The following is a 22,504-nucleotide window of genomic DNA, read 5'->3' on the forward strand; positions in this document are numbered from 1 at the left end:
GATTAGGGACAGTGTATTCAAGTTACATCGTCTACGCACGTCTACGGCGCGTGGTTCCAGGCTCGTTCTTGTAAACATGGTATTTGGACTCGTCGGGATAATTGTTTTTTTCCACAAGACCAATTAAGCTCCGCAGGAGCGCGAATCTTACGAGCAGCGTGAGGGACAGCGCAGCCGCCTTCTGAGAAGACCGGCGTGTATCATGTGATTCTCACTGGAATACAACAAGTATGGGCACATTTCCGTTTCACGGTGAGTTTGTCATGTTCTGCCATTTGGACCGCTCATTGGATTTCGTGTTTTCGGAATACCGCTCAAATAGGTGGGATAGCCCGGGGGGGGGAACTGATATTGACCACTACGCTAGTTACTCTTCTCGTGATAATCAAGTTTGCTCGCGTGCTATCATAAGGTTGTTTTTTTTTTTTATTCCTGTACTGGATTGCGCACTGAAACTTTAATTACTTTCGCCAAACATTAAATATCTACCTGTTTAAGTTTAAAAATTATATACTTGTTGAGCTATATAGAAAACAGACCTTTAAATTGCTTATTCCTTACATGTTAATTAAAGTTTGCCAGTAGTTAATTAGACAAATTGCACGTTAGATTTTTTGCATCTACTTGCAACTTGCATTTTGTTTATAAGATCAATTGTCGTTACTGTATGAATTATTTGTTGACTTTCGCGGACATTTATACTTACTAGGTTATAGCTGTTTTCATAATAACACGATACATGATATTTATATTACAATATTTTCTTGCAAAACAGGAAACTATATGATTTAATGACAAAAATTTGCCGCATCTTGGTACTTTACCATGGAGCAATCAGACTCGCCACAAGTTCTGGAAGTTCATGAGATCGAAACGGAAGATGTACAAATAGTTGAAATCGTCAAACCAGATATAAAAACCATTGCAGAAAGTAGTCAAGATTTATCCAAGGTGTACAAGCTACCGTCGGAATCTCTATTAACAGTAGACAATACTGATATTCATACAGGAGTTAAGTCAAAAGATCATGTAGACAAAAGCCACAGCGAGGTATCTACTAAAGAAATTGACAATGATGTCAATAATCAAGTGGAATCTGAGTCAACGGAGCCAAATGTAGAGGTACATAAATCAGAACAGGAAGAGATCAAAATCTATGATATAAAAGACGAGGTAAATTCAAATCATGAATCACAACACTTGTCTAATGAGGAAGACCAAAGCCTAAATGTGATAACTGAATCTAAAATAATAAATGAAGATAAAGAAGCAACGAAGGCAACGGATAGTCTACAAAATGACTGTATTATAATAGAGGACGCAAATCAATTTGATTCCAGGGATAAGCAGAATGTAGTACCAGACGAGTCTAGAGTTAGTAAACATGAGGGCCAAAGTCATGACTCGTATAAGTCAATTGAAGAAACAATCAAGGAAATGCATGATAGCGATAGTAATCAGAATAACTCAGTAGCAACTAATGCTGAACCAACTAAGTTGATGCAGGAAGAAACAGAGGTAGTTGTAGTAGTAGAGACTGTACCAGACACAACTAACACAACAGCAGATAATTTTATTGTTACTTTACAAAAGAAAGATTCTGATAAGGAATGTAATCAAGAAAATGTTACTTTGCAAGAAAAACAAATTGCAAAATCTGAACATGGGAACAATAAGATTGATCTAATTCGTTATAGTCAAGAAAGTGACGATACCATACTAGAAGTAACAGAAATTATAGATACTCCACTTGACGAACGATACAAGCAGCAAAGTAATACGGGCTACATAGACAGTAATAAATGCGATACGAAATCCATAAAACTAGTTGATAGGAAAATTACAGTAGATGAAAGTGTAAATGATGAAAATATTAAAATAAAAGCGACTGATAAAAGTTTGATAAATTCTGGAAAAAAGAATAAAGAAGATATCACTATTATTATAGATGAGAAAATTATAATCACAGAAGTTGAGTCTTCTCAAACAGATCTACCACAAATTGAAAATATCCATAAAAATATTGTTAAGGAGATAACTGAGCATAAACAAGATGATACCTCTGTTGACAAAGTGTCCACAGTGGATTCATCGAAGAAAAGAAGCTTTATCCAAGATATATTTGATGATTGGGGTGTTGAGAATACGGATGAAGATACACAATCAAGTTCAAAAGTACAAGACTCTGTTGAGATTGAATTAAAAAGCCTAATGGATGAAACGAAGACAGACCAGACTGTTTCGAGTGAATCAGTTGCAACTTGTCAAGAAAAAGTCCCTTCTGCAGTTGAAGAATATGATGAGACACATAATATTGTAAGTACAATCGAGAAGAGTACAACGAAACAGCCGACTGAAGAAACAGAAAATCAAAAGAAAAACAAAGCTGTTAATAAGGACGCAATATCATTGAATAAAAATGAAACGAATTTTCCTGTGCCAACTGTGAACAAATCTTCACGAAGTATGGATACGCATCCGGTTAACGCGTCGTCACACGACACTACAGTTCCTAAAAGTCGCGCTCGGCATTTAACCAGTCAGATAGTGTCGCCAGCCGAAGTGACGGAAGTGTTGAAGGAGCGTTTTCGCGAAAAGCAGAAGAGCGTAGAGGCATCGCGTGGACCAGATATATTCTTTGTGAAAAAATTAACGCAAAGACTGTCTAGTAAGTTGGCAGGTAGCACAGTATCCAATCCAGTACCAAAACTCATACCATTACCACAGCAAACTGCTTCTTCAAATCCATCTCCCTCTTCTGTTGCTGCATCATCGACACTGGAAAACTGTGATAAAAAGGAAACGGAAAACACAACAACGGAAGCTGGCAAGGATAGTAATTCTGATAACAAAGAACTATTGGCCATCTTAGAGGGTGACATTGATCCTGACTGGTCCATTTTGAAACCACCAGTTCTCACCGAAGAAAGCAAAACGGCGTCAAATACCGTGGAACACTCTGAACAAAGCAGTCCACCAAAACTCGATCCGTTAATTGAACGAGAATTGGCGCTGAAACAGCTCCTTGAATTGCCCATAGCACCGTCCAAGATTTCATTGCGGAAAAAGAAAACGTTCCGAGCAGCGTCTGGTAAAGCATCTAAGGACGCGACGATTGTCGAGAAAAGTTCGCTTGCTGCACAACGAAAGGAAACTAATGTAGATTTAGCAAGTGAAAATACGCAACCAAATACAAAATCCGTTGAAATTGATTTAAATTCTTTATCTCATGAAAAGAATCAGGATCAGATAAATTTACGATTAGAAGAGTCGAGATCAGGCAGAAAGCGTAAACCCACCGAAAAAGCAAGAGAGCACGAAGAAAATACGATAAAACGACAGAAGGTATATAGAGGTAAAGTTTCGATAAATAAGAAACAAATAGAAGAAAAGTCCGTCTCTAGTGATAACTTGACGGTTGAAAATCATGTTGCGACGAACGTTGCTGTAAATAATGAGAAAATTGCCATGAAAGAAGCAGCAGGTAAACAGTCTGAGAATAAAATAGATTCAGTTCTTAATAAAATTGAAGATTCTTCTTCAAAACGGTCGAAGCCTGGTCTTGTTAAAAAAGGACCGATCACTAAGAAGAAAATGGTAGTTAAGAAGTTGTTGCGCCAAAAAGTGTCACCTGATAAGAAATCTGTTCAGCTGAAAACTAAGCTGACTTCGTCGCCGAAGAAGACACCCCCGAAAGCTGTCTCAAAATCGCCAAAGCGGACGACTGAAGTTCCAGTTGGTGACGTGAAGCCTAAGAAGAAGAATATAAATGAGATAGACAGATTGTTACAAGACGAAGGTGTTGTCAATTTACTGTACGATGTAGAACAGCCGGATAGAAAACGCCTGGTTCCTATTACAAAGTCACGAGCGAAAGTAATGGACCTGCAGAAAGTGCAACGTGAACTTAAAATTAGAAAAAAATTAGTTCGCAATGCTGTGTTGCGATTACGTACGTCAACGACCGCGGATGTTTCGAAATCTCCGAGGTCAAAAAGAACGACGATTCATGCGGTTGATGCTCAAGACAAAAAGATGGTAGAGCAAGTCTCGTCACCAAAAACTGCATCACCCACAGAATTTATTCTTCCCGCAAAGATTCGAAATGCGGCTGACGCGTCTATCATTGTCAGGAGACACTCGTCTAGTTCATTTTCGAGTGCATCTGGAAGTCCCAGAGTTAGCGTTGACTCATCTGAGAAATTTATAGAAGCCGTCAAGTCGGAAGACGGAACAATTCATTCCTTGAGATCTGCCAAAAAGAGACGAGATTCACAAGATGAGAAAATTAATTATTCGAAGAAGAAGAAGAAAACTATACAAAAGTCTGATACTGATGTTACTGCTACTAATATCAGTACCATCTCTACTACAACTACTACAATTGCCAGCAATACTATTGCTAATAATACGGAAGAAAAAGTTAATGTACGCCCCGGTAAGAAATCAGAAATCAAGAAAATGGACAAAATCGGGAAGCAACAGGAAAACATTTCTGCAGTTGAAGACAATGTTTCGAGTAAAGTTACAACCCGATCGTCGAATGGTGCAGTATCAGGGAAAGTAACAGCAAAGAGCAAAAAAGTTATGAGAAGCAAAGTAACTTTTGCCAAGGCAAATGAGCCTGATAATGCTGAGGATTCTTTGAAAAATGATGATAAATTATCTGCTTGTCTTGCTGAAGCAGCTACTGCTCTTTCAGTCGTCAATGCCAGAAATGGTGCGACTACGCGAAAGAGCAAAGGTAAAGGTAAACACTTATCCAATAATGCCCTTTTTTTTTTGTAAAACTAAAAATATAATAATTTATTTTCCATGTGAGAAAACGATGAAATGTTAAAAGTAATTTAAAAACAATTTGATATGAACTATATAATAAATATCTTACAATATTTCAGTAAATACAAATACTGTGAAACCATTGGATATAGATAGTAACAAAATGAAAACGGAAATACAAGCTCAATTCAGTAATAAAGAAATAAATGTTCGACGACATGGTAATCTCGTACAATTAATACTTACACCATCCTCTTCGACAAAAATAAGAAATGCTCTTACATTACAAGTAAGTAGTTTTACACTCAGACAATCTCCAAACTCTATTAGAAACTATTAATACATATTTCTTTCAATGTTATTAAGGTAATGCAAGAATTCAAAGAGGCTTTGTCGATATTAAAAAGAGATGACAAATGTAGGGTAGTACTCTTAACATCTACGGGTACAAGCTTTTGTGAAGGTCTCGATCTTTCCACATTATTGCATTCAAATAAGGATGAACGACGATCCATCGCTCAAGAGTTGGCACTTGCTGTCAAGTATGTATTTAGATTTGTGTAAATATTTAATATAATATTAATATAGTATTTTATATAATTTTTAATATACTATTTTATACAGTTAATGTACTTTATATATAATAGTTTATATGTAAAGTACATCAACTGTATAAAATAGTATATTAAATTATATAAAATACTATATTAATATTATATTAAGACTTTATATATAATAGTTTATTTCATCAAATTTTTTTTTTAGGGACTTTATAAAAAGTTTAGCTACTTTTAATAAACCTATAGTAGCTGGTGTACAAGGTGCTGCAATTGGACTTGGAGTGACTATGTTACCTCTTTTTGACCTTGTAATTGCTAGTGATAAAGCGACGTTCTGTACGCCTTACGGAAAATTAGGACAAATTGCCGAAGGTGCTGCAGTCTTCACTCTGTCACACATACTAGGCAGTGCAATTGTAAGTCGTAAGCAATTTTTATAACATTTATAACATAACGTGAAAATAATAAAAAAACAACGTCTATGCATTTCGATAGACGAGCGAGCTTCTTTTGGGAGGAAGAACTTTAACAGCGAGTGAAGCATTAAGAGCCGGTCTTGTTACTCGAGTTTTATGGCCTGATCGGTTTCAAGTCGAATTATTACCATCATTGAGGGCTATGAGCGATCAATCGTCACAGGTAAGTTATATACAACAATGTTTCTTGATTTTAATCTTATTAATGCTTTTGCAATATATTTACGAGATATATATTATATTTTATGCACTCATAATATCGCTAAACTTTTAACAGTTTTTTTACATTTAGTAAATTATAGAACTTTTAATAACGGTAACAATAAGCCATATAAGCAGGTCCGGAATAAAGTAATTCCTGTACATTTACTTGTGTCTTATTTTTGAAAACGCATAAATGCTTTTCTGGACATGTACATCTATAATATGTTGAATATAGATCAGATCGTATATAGCCGCAAAACTCCAAAGTCTCGCACATTCTTTTCTGTATTAAAAAGTTTACATTCAGTAAATAACATTGATAGATAAAAGAATATATATATATATGTGTGTGTATATATATATAAAGGTATTAAAATAAAATAAAATAATTAATCTTGTCTATTCCTACATGATTTAAACATTTTTTCTTTTTAAATAAGAGAGTACAGAAGAGAATTAATGGTTTTATATATTGTAAATAATAACAAAAAGTATGTATAGATCATGGAAAATACTTGTAATTATCTCGTAAAATGCAGAAACGATTTTCTCTCTGTGCATTACATTACATATATAAAATATATACCTTGACACATCTGAATATTTGAACAATACCATGCTTTTCGTATGTGTATTTTTGCAATTTCCAGTAATGTGTTTGCGGACATATGCAATTCATAGTTACATTGTACGGTATTATATAGTTATTATTCGTATCACCTTCTCCATGTACGATCATTGCTTCTTGTTTATGTGCGCATGTCTCCAGTTCCAGAAATTGCGTACAGAACTGTCAGGAAACATAATTATTGGAAATGTTAAAAATATTTTTTAGTTACTTAATATTTTTGATACCTTCAGAATGGATTTATTATTGAGGAATATGGTTGAGTTATCAAAGGTTTTTGTCCATTGCCACGGACATTCATTCCCATCGGGACAGTGACAAAGCCTTTCCGTCAATTTAGGCATCCAAAATCGATCATGAATTACATTGCACACCTCGTAAGGTTCACAGTTGTGTAAATCGCTTTCTCCTTCAACCTGTTTTGATTCAATAGAAATTTGTCGTTCAATAGAAATTACGACGTTATACTCTTATGAGAACTATGTTTATATAGTATTTCGTTTACGAACTCCCTTCATATACTTGAACGTATTATTAGCCTTACTGCTAATTGTTGTATATACACCGACACTCGCGTTTATCAGGGAAATGAAGAAACAAGTTTTGATAAACATATTTACAATCGTACGTATACTCGACTGTGCTAGATTCGATTGTCATAAGCAAAATTATTAACGCAAGTAGCAGCAATAATGCTAATATATTCTCGATTCTACGTGTGCACCCACATGACTCCATTACGAAATATTTTAATATTCATGGCATTGTCTTCGTTTCATTTGTAAGATGCAGAAATATGAGTATAAATCGAGTGTTGATAATAAAGACTATGTTTTTTGCAGTATTGTACATATTTTAATAGGTTTGATAAACACAGATTTAACAAAGATATATAATAAAAGAAAGTATTTATATAGGATATTGTAAAATAAGAGAATCGTTTCTGCATATGTGTATAATTATAATTTTTGAAGTCACTAATCATATTTTTTTTAATAAAAAAATCTGTTTTTTAGTCCATGGAAGCAACAAAGGCTCTACTACGTCACAGTTTACGGAAAAAATTAGATGCCGCACTTGAATCAGAAACATACTTATTAATTCAACATTGGTGTTCTATAGAATGCCAAACTACTATAAAGGCTTACATTGATGGAAAAATTGAATAAACAATAGTAAGCCCTTCATATACATGGTAAAATGTTACGATTTATATATATATATATATACGTGTATACATACATTGTAATTTATTATAATGCATTATTTATTGTGAAAATATTAATTTCAGTGTACTACTGTTTAGTTGTGATTTTGCAATCTGTGTTAAAAATCAGATGTGACAGGTTCGTGAATATTGATGGAGATAATAACACAAAAATCGACATATAAAATTGATGTCCTATAAACTTTTTAATGCGACATTCTACGTCAATGCACTCTATAATATATAATTTAGATATAAGATATAAATATTGAGAACCACTCAAAAAGATGGACTATTTTATTATTAGATCATTTAGATATAAATTTATTATTCATAAATATATGTGTATATATATTTACATATATATATATATATGTGTGTGTGTATGTGATATATATGCATATATCCTTCTGCATTATGTTATTATTGTTAGATTAAAATAAAGGTGCATTCATTGTAAGAATCAAATTAAATTTCTGATATATTGTTTTACCGATTTCATTGGTTTGTATGAATTTATGCATGGTGGTAGAAACCCACCATGAATTTATGTGTATTTGCAAAGACTTGTGCGACTGTTTAAAAAGAAGTTCGAAATTGCACATAAACGAACTTCACAATTCAAATAGCCAATGGATCTATTTTTTTCCTTGTAAAGCAATATTTATGCATAAAATTTTCATAAAATTGACAAGTATTTATTATTTATCGGAAGAAATGGCAGCACCGGAAATGCCATGCACTTATGAGTTCTCCAAAGGCAATGGCACCGGTGTGGCAGAAGCGCTTGGAAACTGGGGTTTCTCTAACAGAACTTGTAGCGCCGGCCAAGAGTTACAACGTTTAAAGTGTCTCTTTGCAAAAATGGATTCTTTGTGAGGGAAATATGCATTTTATTCAACAATAAAGATTCAAATTGATGAATTGCTGGCCTTAAGGAAAAATTCGACCATAAAAAAAAATAAAAGGATTGCCTTAATTTTAGACGCAGTGACAAACCGGTGATGTGTGTTAAATACGATCCCAGATACGATCCTGAAGCATGGCATGTTAAGCCTAGTCCCAATGAATGTAAACCAGCATGGACATTTCCTATAAACAGGCCTCTAATTACTCACTGTTCGACCGCCACAATTGCGAAAGTTTCCAATATGCTTGAGATCGGATCGGACTTAATGTTATTCATTCCTGGCCGCAGCTATGTTCAACAGGGTGTATGTATATACTCTTTCAATGAATTTAATCATTTAAAGCAAACCAGCAAAATTTTATTATTATGGATCAATATATTACCATATAAATTTCGGTTATATATTGTACCTAAAGTAGATACTTTGCGCGTACAATTATATAATTTACTTTTAGACGAGTAAATGGTATCGTCGAAGTTCAGACTGTTGTTATCAACCTAGCTGTCTAGCTCCGCAATGTCCTGTACGATATTCTTGTGAAGGCTAACCTTTAAAATTTATGTAGTTTGTAATCGTGCTTAATAGTGATGATAACATCAAACTGAATATTTCTGTTTTTTTTTCTAATAATAAGATGTAATATTTGTGCAATATACATATACATTAAATTCTAAAATGTTTATGATTAAAAAAAAGTCACGATGGAGGAATCAAGGTATAAGGACACAAGTAACAATACAATTGAGTTAACAAAAATTATATCTGAGAGCAATGAGGTCGTTTAATTTATTTTTCTTTTACTTTAACAAACACAGTGTTTCGAGCTTTTGCGCGTTGCGTGAGAACAATTACATTATCGAATGGTGGGACAAGTAATTTAACTGACCGTCATTGCCAGATTTTCATTCTTTGAGCTGATATATATTGGTGGATGAAGTATTTCTAGATACTAGCTAGCGTTACAACAATGTACACTAATTTGAATTCCTTAAAATAGAAACTGATCTACACAAGTAGCATTTTGTAAGATCCTAGATAAGGAGCTCTGTGCTGTCTTTGCGATGACTCTGCATAAAAGCTTTCTCTCGGGATTCTTATGTACAAGAAAAAAATATATAAAAAACTGAATTGATATGAGTCATGGTACAATATAAATATGAAAACTGTACGAAAACGACGTACGATTTACGCGAGTCAATAATATATGTTATACGAGTTATTAAAAATATATACTTATGATATCTTAAGCAAGTATTAATAATATACATATCGTAATGTATAAATTAAGACTAGATAGAATATCGGAGACCTTATCTACTTCTACAGCCAATATAATAATCGAGTGTGACTGAAGTATAACTTATAAACTAGTTACGCAATGACATGCGGCACAATAACGGCTGAAAGCGTACTGGCAAGAAGAAGAGAGCATGGTATTTTGTTGACATCTTTTTCCACATATTTTGTCTTAAGTTGGGCATAACACTGAAATCAGAATAGTAATTTTGTAAGTATTTCTTAACAATGTTTATCGATCATGATTTATAATACGTTCGAGTTGAAAAATTGTTTATATTTGTAGTGGAAAAATTGAATTGAAAATCTAGTTACCTTTGAGTATATAATCTGTTAGTAAAGTGGGTACTGTCGGGCTATCCTCGCTAATGGCCTTTAATACTGCAAATAAGCATGTATATTGATATATGTATGTAGTTATATTTTGTAATTATTTTTTATTATTAAAAAATTGTATGTAATTAGATTAAATTATTATTAATAATACTTACTTTTGATAAGTACTTGCAAGGCTTGATTGTCTGGCGGACCATTGTCTGTATGATATGGAATAACGGTTGTCAGGTACTGTAATAAGAATGAAAAATTCCATTTTCTCTAAATTGTACAATTAAATTACTGAAAACTGACTTTTTTTTATTAAAGATTTAATTTACTGTAAAAGAGTATTCGTAATTTAATAGTTAAAAGATAAATGCGTAAAATTTACTACGTAAGTTCATAATTCTATACAGCGGTATACCTTTGGCTCCTGCAAAGACCTATGTTGTGGCAACGGACTAGTACCATTCTGCATTTGATTTCTCTTCTTTGTAACATGATGCTGCCTACGTCGATTTTGCACAGCCAACAGTAAAGAGATAAACTGGTTTTTAAGTTCCTTTTCATATTCTAATTCATCCCGAAGCGCAAGCTCGGCAATTAGTGTTTCGCTCAAAGCCGCAACCAAGGATTCCATTTCTCCAAAAAGTTCAGTCAGTTGGCTGGAGGAAAGTTGCTTTAATTCTAAAAATACATTTAATGTTTTTTAATATGTTTTTCCATTTTAGAAATTAATTTATCTCTATATTATTATATTTAACGTGAATACTTTTCAACATATAATTATTTTAAATACTTTTTTCATGAAGTGGCGATCCAAGTACTTCTCTACTTCTTTCCAAAGCCTCATCGCTATCCAATAAAGAACCCTCTGAATCTGGCGATCTTTCCATTGACGGACTTTCCTGTGGCGGCGACAAGATGCAAAATCGCTTATTTAGTAATTATTGCACCGGCAAGAATAAGAATTCAAGTGAATGCGTCAAGGTTATACCTGCATTATATCATCTATCTCGCGAAGAACTTCCTCGGCAGTCTTTAGCGGTTCTTCCGGACTGTGAGTATCAGTACTGCTGGACAAGATTAAAGCATGCATGTCCAAGTCTGTGGCAACTGCCTCATCTTCGCTACTCAAATCTTCCAATTCGGGTCTATAGAGAACAAAAAACGAAAGCATCGAATTTACGAATAATAGAGTCGATGTGAGAAAACGAGAAGCAAAGTCAGAAAAATTTTTTTTAAATGCATAATTGCTGCAAAGTAAACTTTTTACGAATAATTATACAAATAGTTAAATGTGCAAGAAACAAACATCTACCTTTCTGTCGAAGCGGGTGCTTCGTTCAAATTCAAAGCGGGCATATGCATTTTCCGCGCGTAGGATTTGCTCCAGTCGATGGGTAAGATATTCCCGAAAGTTCCGGTAATCGTCCACCACATCCTATAAAAAATATAATATTGTAAAAAATACACATACATATATATGGTTATTGATACACGAAGACTCTCTTGCCGTTTTCTAAGGGCAGTTTGCTTATAATCTTAGCAATCGTTTATATCATTTAAGTATACGTAAACAGATGTATCTCTTCAGAGATGACTCATATCCTTTAATTCACATCATTCTCTAGTCGAGGAAATTAATGTACTTTAAATGTGTCATCATTTTTTATTGCTCGATTACTGAATGTTTCGATTAGGAATACCGCATCTTCCTCTTTCTTAATTTTTATTTGAAAAATTCTGGAGCATGATTTTTTATAACAAGCCTATGCAATTTTCTTGACTGTGTAAGATATAGAATTGTCTTATAATTTTTCTTCAAAATTTTATTTATTTTATTATATCGAAAATGTATATTACAAATGTATATAATAGTGTTAACTATTTTACTAATATACTAAGATGACGATTCGAGATTATTTCAAGAACACCTTTAATCTTTATTTTATTTTTATTCCTTTCATAATTTTTTTGTTTTGATATAAATAAATATATATAAAATTTCTAATATCTCTCTCTCTCTCTCTTTCTACATATACACAATGGATAAAGAAAAGTTTACTCATAGAGGTGTCATAACAGTTTCCGGCATTCATCTAAAGGTTAATGAGGACGTATGACAGAAATGTCGCGTAATTTTAGCGTGAAGGACATGATTTGCGAGATATTACAAGAACATGACGTGTAATGCGCGATCAATAAATGCAGATGTTCCTACGAGGATGATATAATGCCACGATATTATCTATTGAGTCGTGCCAATGTGTGTTGTTCTACAATGTAGAAACACGCATTTGGAACGTTCTATATATAGCTGTCATCAGAGACAGGTTTCTCACTCAGGAGGACTCTAAGTCTTTTTAATACCGCGCCTGTTTATATCATTAATATAATAGCCGTGTGAGCATTCCCATTAGGAACACATTTGGAACACCCTCTATGGTGATGAGAGCGACAGACTTTCTAGGACGCCGCGTGAATCATTGCAGGCTGTGGGCGTTTCCTGCGTTACGCATTGTACATGTACGCACTGCATAGATAAGACGTTTAATCAAGTGCGAACAAAACGTAAGTCAACGACGTTACGGCGATAACATGTTGTTTTCTAAAGGAAGTCATTTTTCATGCGAAGAACGGCCAGAGCGAAGACTCCTCGCGGCGCGAATTTGCGAACAATGTATCTCGTGGGAGCCGAGCAGCAAAAACAACATCCAGAGGCCTGTAATATCCTCAGGAACTGAAATATCAATCGATTGTTATCTTCTTTTACATCTTCTCTTCCAAATGTTCTCTCGCAGTCGATGCATCGCGATGAGCGACAGAAACCATGCGTTTTAAAAGTCATCCGAAGCTCTTTCTTAAAATATCTCTCAGTTCCGCTAACGTGAAATATTTACGTTTCTCACGAATCTTCCTTTTACTTTCTTGAAATATTAAATGGACACACAGTCGACAGAAAGATTAAAATTTCTTATTTTTTTATTAACCAATATTTCTCAGAAAGTTCGAATCAGTTTTTACTTACATATGAATTCTTTTTTTTTTTAGACTAAAAAAAAAATGTGTAAAATATATAAATTAAAAACCTCTGAACTTTTATGAAAAAAATTTGTGTATAGAGATATTTTAAGAGAATAAAGTCATTAAAATCTATATTTATGTTGGGAATATTAAAATCTATATTATGTATGGGAATATTAGATATTCTTTTTGTTCAAAATTTTCATGTATCTGTGTATTTACATGTGTAGAAAAATGGCTGCAACGGATATCAACGCATTGATCGACCATTTGATGTCGTGGGTTAATAAATCGAGGTCAACTCAGTCCACTTGAGTCTCTGATTAATGTAAAGTGGCTTTATCTCCAGTGTACACGTTGTTCGTATCGAAAAGGTCCGACATTTTTATACCGCATGGTACGTACGAAGTCAAGCTAATTTTTAATCTTTGAACGTTTGCAAAAATCATAGTTGGATAAGAAAGGATAAAAGGAAGCTCAGCGATTGTAAAATTAGCTTAATCTCGAAAAATGGGGATTTCGCAATTTTGCAAAAACAGCTCTTATCAATTCTTTTAAATTTGCTTGCTTCTCACAAAATCTGCTCAAAACAGAGAGAGAGAGAGAGAGAAAATATTTAAAAAAATTATAAATTCTGTTCTTAATTAAAATCAGATGAATTCTCATATACATATATATATATAGCCTTCGCGTATAAATTTATTCCCGTAACACCCCGTAAATGTGATCGCCGCTATCTGAGGCGCGTGCGCGCCGATATTGACGTTTGCCCTCTGTTTGGAGGGTGGTGTAGCTCGATACGAACGAAGGAGCAAAACAGAGATTAAATTTTCATGTCACGCGTTTTCGTTAGTATCAAAACACTTACGAAACGATAGTATCGGTTAAGAGAGTGAATTCAAGCGTCCATCTATCGAGTTACAGAAATCTGGTGCAAGTCAATTGATATATAAAAAAACACATTTTATATATATTTTTTATATTATATACAGATATAGTAATATATTTCCATAGAATTCTACATAAAACTCGAAAGCTAAACTGATCACGTCCACTTTTTATATATTTTATAATATTTTAATATAATTGAGGGTAATTATATTCACATAATATAATATATATATATATATATGTGTTATGTATATGTATATATTATATCTTGTAGCTTTGTCAATTTTCTTTACTTCTCATTCCATAGAAACAATCAATTTAGTTTCTGAGAAGCTTTTACTTAGATCGGTTGCATGCGATGATAATCCGTGTCCACGCAAATCATTAAGGTCTAAGGGGATCTATTAATCTCCGTTCGACACGCGTTTCCGGTGCGGCCAGTACTTGGACGTCGCGTTCAGCCTCGCGCTAGAAAGTGCGGCTGGAAAATTACGAAGAAACCGCGTTTGAACGCGTTGGATCGCGACGAGCAACGTAATATACGATGGAGAATGCAAGCGCTTCGCGAACGTGTGCCCTCGCATCGCTACCGCGGCTTTGTCACAATCGCAATCGGGTCGATGACCTTATTAGTCATCGGAATGGAGAGAACATGCCATTTGAATAATGCCACCCTCGCCAAACGCCCTTTCATAACGCCAGAGTAAATCGGAGCCGATCAATGGCACTCGAAATCGCTTGTTCTAGAATCTAGACAAACCACGAAAGGTAGACTTCTTGAGAGAAGAAAGAAAAAGATACCTGCCGATTGTGTTTATTTAGACTGATATTCTTTTTTCATTTATTGCAATCTGCTTCAAGTTTCCTGAGCTATGGGCGTAGCCAGACTGTGCTTTCCCTTATAAATCTTAAAGGAGAACAAAAAAATTACAAATTACGATTATGTTTAATGAGTACTAAGAAGAAATTAATTTTAGAAAAGGAAGGAGAATTGGAGGTGAAAGTTATAGAAAGACTTACTGAGAATTCAAGACGGTTAATGTCATAAATTTAATTTTTCACAATTCGAAGAATCAGTTTACAATTTCAAGAGAAAAATTAAGTAAATTATAGTAAATTAAATGTGTAATTTTACGATTTACTTATCAATAATCAATTAGAAATAATAATATAAGACAAAACAAGTTCAATAGTTAATATCACTCGATTACCCTCCCCCGAAGATTCAAAGGTCTCAATTTCAATTTGTCCATCTCTCCCCCTAAACAAAATCCTGATTACGCCCATGTTCTGAGTTACAATTTTTCCCCCCTAAAGTAATTTTTTTTTTCACGACTCGTGATCGTGAATTCTTGAATAATTAAACTCTTAAAATCTTGTAATTATATAAAAAAATATACGTAATATTTTTTTCGTCGATAGATAACAAAAATTGCATGAAGTCCATAGAAGACACATATGGATTATCTCGTGCACTTTCAAAGGATGTGTAGGAAATTAACGAACCGATCGAAAATCGCGCAGTACTTCCGCACGACGGCGGATGATGAGGCGAATGATCCAATGTAAATTTAACAGCTTTGTGCGTGGCTGCGCGCGGAAGAAGAGACAATTTCGCGCTTCGCTGAATTTCACCTGCTGCCGCTTGGTTATGCTCGTTAGGACGTGCAGCCTTGCCTTGTCCGTGGGCATGTTGCGACTGTAATTTACACTCTGCGACTAAAATATTTGCCGAGATCGTCTATGGCAGCGTGAAGCCTCGACCCCTCAAAATGATCAAAAATCCGTGAAACTGGGCAAGCTCCAAAACGTGCTTACAATGTGTGTTCACATTGACAGAAAAATGTACTAAATTTTAATAAATATTGCTTAAACTAATATACTATTTATTTAAAATAAATACTTATAAAATAAAATATATAATAGTTCGAGTAATAGTTAAATTAATAGTTCTTATCAAATAAATATATGTTCATTCACAATTAGTGCAAATATTTATTAAAATTTAGTACATTTTCTCTGTACAGGTACTTATAATGCCTATATGTTTTAATTTTTCGGTGTATTTGCAAAATTTTAATAACTAAGAGAATTTCAGGAAAAAGTTATCTTTTCACTTAATTAAGAAGTTATATCATATTAGAAATTACGTCATATCATATTGAATAAATATGTAGTCTAACTTGTGTCTATGACGCAGCTTGAATCATGCCTACGTCAACGTGTCTCGCCGGAGATGTTCGTCAAGGTTGCCTTGAAAAATCTCGTCGTGACTCGCTATACTTAGAAGTATGCGTTCATAGTGATAAGAAAAAAGATTTAGGAGACGTATCTAATAATAAAGTGCCACCTAGGGTATTATTATCAGAAAAATAAAGATTAATTATTAAAATCCAATTAAATACATGAAATCTTCTTTTTAGATTCTATAATATTAAACTAAAAGTGCTAAGACAACAGATTTGTGTCTTGAATTTATAAGCGTTTTATTATTTTTATTGAAATATTTCATACATTTAATTTATCGTCTTTTGTACACTTTACTAAAAATTAATAAACTGATATTAACGTTTTGTGGAAAACTAGCACAAAAATAATTTTATTGTCAAATAATTGGATTAAGGAAATGTTTATATTTGAATTATACAATCGAGATGCATTTTTTTTATGTCAAGCGGCGACACTGTGGCTACTTTGGAGAGAAAGCTGCAATACGTGCCGTAAACATCGCGTAGAGAGTACTAACGGTGTCGACACACTTCTTCCATTGGGAAATCGATTACTGTCGAGTATCAAGAAGAAATTCCATTTTCTACCATCCATTTTTTTCATTTTTAAAAAATGCGTCTGCCTCGAATTATAGGATCAAAATGTTGAATCAGTGTTCACATACAATAACATGCATAATATATGTGTAGTAGATCTTTTAGTTTATACACAAAAAATACATACAGTATGTAAGTAATGATTACTTGTTTCAGATATGTTTCAAAAGTTCATATATATTCTTAAACCTATTTTAAGTTTATCACAAACATCAAATTAATTAAAAATATATTTAAAAATGTGCTAGATTTTAATTAATATCTTTTTGAAGTGTCAACTAAATATTTATTTACAGTAAATAAATATTTACTCAATAAAAAAAGATTGTTAAATTAAATTAATAGTTCCTGTACCGAATAAATATAGATTTATTATATATTTAGAAAATGTTGTACTGAACAGTATTTTTTTATATGTAATTATTTTAAAACTATGTCACGTAAGGTAATTTCAAAAATTTTTAATACGAGTCTTTCAACTAAATGCTCCACTAAGATAGATGTGAAACCATACATCTAATTGGGTTGCACTAGGCTGCAATACCGCATTAAACGGAGCATTAAATGAAATTGCTGACGTGTTTTAAAGAAAGAGAAGTACAAGAAGAAAGAGAGAGTACGAGTAAGCGAGGAGTAATCAACATGAAAGATAGATTACTGGACCGCGTTCTACTCTCTGGATAGGAATGCTACCCGTTATTGCGCATTACGTATCATGCGTGTTATGACGAGCAAACGGGTTAACGGATAATGCAATAAGTGATTATTTCCGCTGTAGCAATCGTCACTTTCAAGCGAAGAAACGGGAGTCACGAGGAAGCCGGAGTCCGCAAAACGTAAACGTCGATTTTAATACGCACGCGTTTACTTAGTAATTTTCATGCGAGCGTGTACTCTACGCGTCGTCGACATGTTGTTGATTTATATCCCGTGTGTACTCTAAGGCAGTGAAACCGGTATGCCCGTCGTAACCGAGTTCTCGTTATACAAACCGAAAAACCGCATAATTATACGCATGAAGATTTGCGATCACCTACGAATACGATTAATTAGGGTTAATTAAAATAAATGCGTCAATGGAGTCAAATGTGCTGATAATTTTTAACGATGACGAAAACTCTTACACAGTTATTAACTTCTTAATACACACGATGATATTCCGGTCTTTTTAAGGATCCTGTAACAGAGGCTGGCTACGAGCAATTTAGTGCAAAATAAAAGTGAAAAAGAAGGGTATCTGTTTTTTTTTTTTTCGATAAATACTATCTCTCATTCTAACTTACATCATCTTATTTATTCCAATTTACTAAAGTTGATAAAAACGACAGACTAATCAAATGTTCGTCATGGCTAGATTCTGTTACAGTGTTTCTAGATCCTTTACTACACACGAGGCTCGTTTCTTCTTGCATGGTTTATCTTTCCTCTTTTTTTCCCCAACCGTGGAGAGAAAAGGAAGAAAGATAAATCATGCAAGAATTTTAGCTAAAAAGAAACAACCTACGATGGGTCGTTTATGTCCTGGATAAATTTGCATCATACTTTTATAAACAAAAGTTTATCAAGTGATCCCTACATATTCTAACATTGCTAGGAAGTATTTATAAAGTAGTGTGTGTTAAAAATAAAAAAAGATAGAGATTATTGTTTAGTCAAATGTGCTTAATATTTCAAAGAAAAGGAATGCTTAGGACACGAATGACCCAATCGTGTGTACATTAAGGATTAAAAGTGATACCATTAGATTATCCCTTACGTAACATCGGATAATCTCATTTTGTGCAATAGATGCTTCATTAAGATGAGATCATTAGGATAAGTATCAATTATGCGGTGAACGCGACTTACTGGCACTCGTTCATGATCTCCTCCTGCGTTCGCACCTGCACTGGAGCCAATGATTCCACGTCAGTGCCATAATCGCGAAAGCAAGACGTGATCTTTTCGTCGAAGGTGTTAACGAGATCCTCGAGACTACCGCTGAACGGGCTGAACGTTCCTTCCTGGAGGATGTCAGTGCCGCTTTCGTGTGTCGTAGGCGGCTCATTCGCGTTACAGTTCTCGCTGAAATTCGTATCCAGGCTGGCGTCCAATAATTGTTCTGCGCAATTGAGAAAACGATCAATAGATACAGATATCTGACACAATATAATACAAAAAATATGCAACAAGAAATACATGTATCTCTTAAGTTCGATTCCATCAATGTAAGAATAACTTTAATTTCGATTCAATATCAAACTGCAACATATTAAGAGTTAAAATTAAATCCCAATTTTTTTTAACAAAAGAAATAATTGCAATGCCATTTGTGACTAAAATAATATATACATTTTAACAACTACATATAAACGTTTAAAAAATATTGCCAACCATAGACATACTTTGAAATTGTTTTTTGGAGAAATTTGTATTAACATACTTGAATCTGAGTGATTAAGGCCAAATTCCAAAATATACGATTAACTTAAATTAACAGTTAATAAAATTAATAAATATTAAATTAAACCGAGATTAAAGTTAATATTACATTAATAAAATAAAACTTTAATTACATGAATTCAAGAATGTCAATACAAATTTATCAAGAAACAGTTTCTTTCAAAGTAGGTAATAACGGTTAATAACGCTTAATAACGGTAAATTTTAAGAAATCTATATATAGTTTTAATCATAAATGGCGTTGATGTTGCAATTATTTTTTTTCGTCGAAACAAATTCGGATCCAAATTTAATCTTAAACACAATTCCGCACTTTACCATCGACAAGACACAAAGAAAAATTAATTGCCTCTCGAGCGATATATATGTATATTTTTTTCTTCTCACGCCGAGTACGATTTTGCGATGCAGATAATCTTGAGTGGAGATTCAAAAGGTCTGCGAGAGAGATTTCTCTTGCAGAAAAATTAAATCACAGTTTTTTTGAACATGGCCGGAGACGCTACCGCGTCTCCTGATATCGGAAAAGATGAACATAAAGCAACACACCACAAACATTGATCACAGACTCGACGGATTACCCATTATTTTCCCGGAGATGGAAAAACTCTAAAGGGATTATGTGCATCCCTATATGTATATATATATCTAGAAAGAAATAAAGAGTCGGTTATTATCGCGGCGATAATTAATGGCCTTCATGGAATTGGTTCGTCGTGGCAAGAACTCGCGAGTGTCTACAGAAAAATAGCTTATACTTGAACGTCGCTGTATTCGCAAACACAACATTTCGGGTGAATTCGAAGGAACTTACTGCGTTAACCGGCGACGATTTCACGGTGACCGAACGACAAAAATAAATTCGGAGAAGACCCGCGGTCGATCTAATGCCCGTTTCTACCAATGTAGATTAACTTTAATCTCGGTTTAACTAACTCTTCGCCTCTTTCTAATTCTTAGAACAAGATGAAAAATTAATTAACTAAAATTAAAATTGACAGAAACGGGGACAATGTAAAGTAAATTAACTTTAATCCTGGTTTACCTTTTGTCTTTTCCAGTTCCAAGAATTAGAAAAGGATGAGAGGTTTATTAAATCAAGCACTTAAAGTTAATCTACATTGGTAGAAATAGATAAGTCGAGTAAACCGAGCGTTATCGTTTTCCCATTTGTTTTAGCTGTCACACACACTGGTATAGAATTCTTTTAAATATACAAAGCGCCAACCAGGCCCAAAATTGATGCCGTGTCCCGTTGCACGAAATTGCGAGGTTCGTAACACCTGTCGATCTCTGAGAAACGCTGCTCTCCGAAGCTGCGTGCACTTCTTCCCTCTAAGTGCAGTTTCATCAACGTAAGATTAACTTTAATCTCGCAGTATAAATTCGATTTACTCCATAAAAATTATGCCCGTTCCTGCCAACGTAGTTTAATTTTAATCTTGGTTCACACATTCAAGATGTAGAACGAGCTGAATCGAGATCAAAGTTAATCTTATCACATATTGGTGGAACCGGGTCCCAATCCGTGTCACGAAAGATCGACTTATTCGGAAACATTCAGAGAGAACCAAAATTTAGGTCGCGGATTGCGCGACCCTGTACAGAATTACATCACCACTGTAGCCATTGCCAGCAATATTCATTGAGAATTTAATATTTCCACGAAGGTTTCAGCTGTCCGCTGAAACAACAGCATGAAAAACGCAGCAGCGCGCGATATCATATATTCACGCCAATTAACTTGGGGGTAATAATAGCTCGCGTTGTAATTTCTAGTCTGTTTGTCACTAATTTCGAAAAGTGGCCCGGATACGATATGAAAGGCCGATGGCCAAACTTATATGAGCGTCGCCGGAGCACACACCCTGCGTGCGTTCCGCGAGACGAAGTAAACAACAAAAGGCGGTGTTTCGCACCTGTCAGGAGGTTCATGTTCTTCAGGCTGGCGGTGTCCTCCTCCTCGAAGCGCGCGAGGGGTGCCTCGAACTTCAACTCGGCGATCTTACCTGCCATGTCCCTCATTATTGAACGTGAGGGAGTATCCCGCGGGTGCGACGTAGAATTCGGCGTCGCGGCCGAACGTATATCTCGCTTTTTCTTTCGCAGTCCACGGAAAACGGACTCGCCTCGCCGCCGTTTATCCGACGAGATCTCGAGAGCCGAGGTCGGGACGACGTCGACGACGCGACCGAAACATGTAGGAGGTGCGACGACGCGCTCGCGCGCACACACACACACACACACACACACAAGCGCGCAGCACCGGCCCAGCCACGCGCGCCCGCGCGATCACGCACACGTCAAACGCTCGAAACGTGCGCGTGATAACCCCTGTCGACACGAACGAACCGTCTACGAGCGACTGACGTAGTAACGTGGAGGGGACCTGGCTCTGGCGCTCTGCGCTCTGCTCCTCTTCGCTGCTCTTCGACGGAGCCACGGTGGTGGTGGTGGTGTAGCGACGGGTTACGTCGGAGTGAGTAGTGGTGGGATGATCACTGGTCGTCATGGTAACCGCTGCTGCGCCGAAGTCACGAATCGTCTCCCTCCGCCAGGACCAGCCAGCCAGGGCTGACGCGCTGACCTATGCCCGTTTCTACCAACAAGTTTCATTTTAATCGTCGCTCGATTTTAACTTGACTTCATCTTTTCTCTTAATTTTTAGAACTAGAGAAAGACGAAGTTGATTGTGCGAGATTAAAATTGAACTACATTGCTACAGACAGACGTTATGTTCAAAGTGTGTCCCCTTTCAAAGATTTTATATTTTAATAAGTAGAACGCAGAGAAATAGTAATCTCGTAAAGGTATCATTTTGACTCCTTATATTTATCACTTATGAGTTCGTTTTTAAATATTAAATGACGTCCTATGATATATATTATTATCATGACTGCATTATGATTCTGTGTTTTACCTGGGATTTTATTGAATTTG

General features: G+C 34.9%; 3 protein-coding genes across 4 annotated transcripts; 2 read left to right on the forward strand and 1 right to left on the reverse strand.

The window, feature by feature from the left end:
• The first annotated feature begins 109 nt into the window (after positions 1-109).
• Positions 110-8,127, forward strand: LOC108779275 (HP1 and insulator partner protein 1). Of its 2 annotated transcripts, none has more exons than XM_018546660.1 (8): positions 110-252; positions 776-4,750; positions 4,899-5,068; positions 5,146-5,321; positions 5,545-5,755; positions 5,835-5,978; positions 7,664-7,842; positions 7,939-8,127. In XM_018546660.1, the coding sequence occupies exons 2-7, from the start codon at positions 826-828 to the stop codon at positions 7,814-7,816; spliced, it is 4,779 nt and encodes a 1,592-aa protein (XP_018402162.1). In that variant the 5' UTR covers positions 110-252; positions 776-825; the 3' UTR covers positions 7,817-7,842; positions 7,939-8,127. The 2 variants fall into 2 exon arrangements, with proteins under 2 accessions (XP_018402162.1, XP_018402163.1); XM_018546661.1 differs by having other exon boundaries at positions 776-4,744.
• A 313-nt stretch (positions 8,128-8,440) lies between these two features.
• On the forward strand, positions 8,441-9,429 carry LOC108779274 (uncharacterized). Its single transcript, XM_018546659.1, has 3 exons — positions 8,441-8,729; positions 8,840-9,068; positions 9,220-9,429. The coding sequence occupies exons 1-3, from the start codon at positions 8,521-8,523 to the stop codon at positions 9,310-9,312; spliced, it is 531 nt and encodes a 176-aa protein (XP_018402161.1). The 5' UTR covers positions 8,441-8,520; the 3' UTR covers positions 9,313-9,429.
• A 92-nt stretch (positions 9,430-9,521) lies between these two features.
• Positions 9,522-21,831, reverse strand: Unc-76 (fasciculation and elongation protein Unc-76). Its single transcript, XM_018546658.1, has 9 exons — positions 21,484-21,831; positions 18,971-19,223; positions 11,701-11,823; positions 11,377-11,533; positions 11,179-11,287; positions 10,804-11,066; positions 10,553-10,628; positions 10,377-10,442; positions 9,522-10,250 (listed from the first exon to the last, which is right to left on the reverse strand). Exons 1-9 carry the CDS (start codon positions 21,587-21,589, stop codon positions 10,234-10,236), a joined length of 1,170 nt encoding a protein of 389 aa, XP_018402160.1. The 5' UTR covers positions 21,590-21,831; the 3' UTR covers positions 9,522-10,233.
• Positions 21,832-22,504: the final 673 nt, after the last annotated feature.

The sequence above is a fragment of the Cyphomyrmex costatus genome, unplaced genomic scaffold (genome assembly GCF_001594065.2).
Source record: "Cyphomyrmex costatus isolate MS0001 unplaced genomic scaffold, Ccosl1.0 scaffold57, whole genome shotgun sequence".
Taxonomy (NCBI): domain Eukaryota; kingdom Metazoa; phylum Arthropoda; class Insecta; order Hymenoptera; family Formicidae; genus Cyphomyrmex; species Cyphomyrmex costatus.

Coding starts and splice junctions, on each gene's coding strand:
- LOC108779275 (XM_018546660.1), top strand. CDS start 826: ATGGAGCAATCAGACTCGCCACAAGTTCTGGAAGTTCATGAGATCGAA. Junction 4,751..4,898: donor GCGAAAGAGCAAAGGTAAAG/GTAAACACTTAT, acceptor ACAATATTTCAG/TAAATACAAATACTGTGAAA. Junction 5,322..5,544: donor GAGTTGGCACTTGCTGTCAA/GTATGTATTTAG, acceptor TTTTTTTTTTAG/GGACTTTATAAAAAGTTTAG.
- LOC108779274 (XM_018546659.1), top strand. CDS start 8,521: ATGCATAAAATTTTCATAAAATTGACAAGTATTTATTATTTATCGGAA. Junction 8,730..8,839: donor TTTGCAAAAATGGATTCTTT/GTGAGGGAAATA, acceptor CCTTAATTTTAG/ACGCAGTGACAAACCGGTGA. Junction 9,069..9,219: donor GCAGCTATGTTCAACAGGGT/GTATGTATATAC, acceptor ATTTACTTTTAG/ACGAGTAAATGGTATCGTCG.
- Unc-76 (XM_018546658.1), bottom strand. CDS start 21,589: ATGAGGGACATGGCAGGTAAGATCGCCGAGTTGAAGTTCGAGGCACCC. Junction 11,824..18,970: donor GAGATCATGAACGAGTGCCA/GTAAGTCGCGTT, acceptor TATTTTTTATAG/GATGTGGTGGACGATTACCG. Junction 11,288..11,376: donor AGATAGATGATATAATGCAG/GTATAACCTTGA, acceptor TCGCCGCCACAG/GAAAGTCCGTCAATGGAAAG.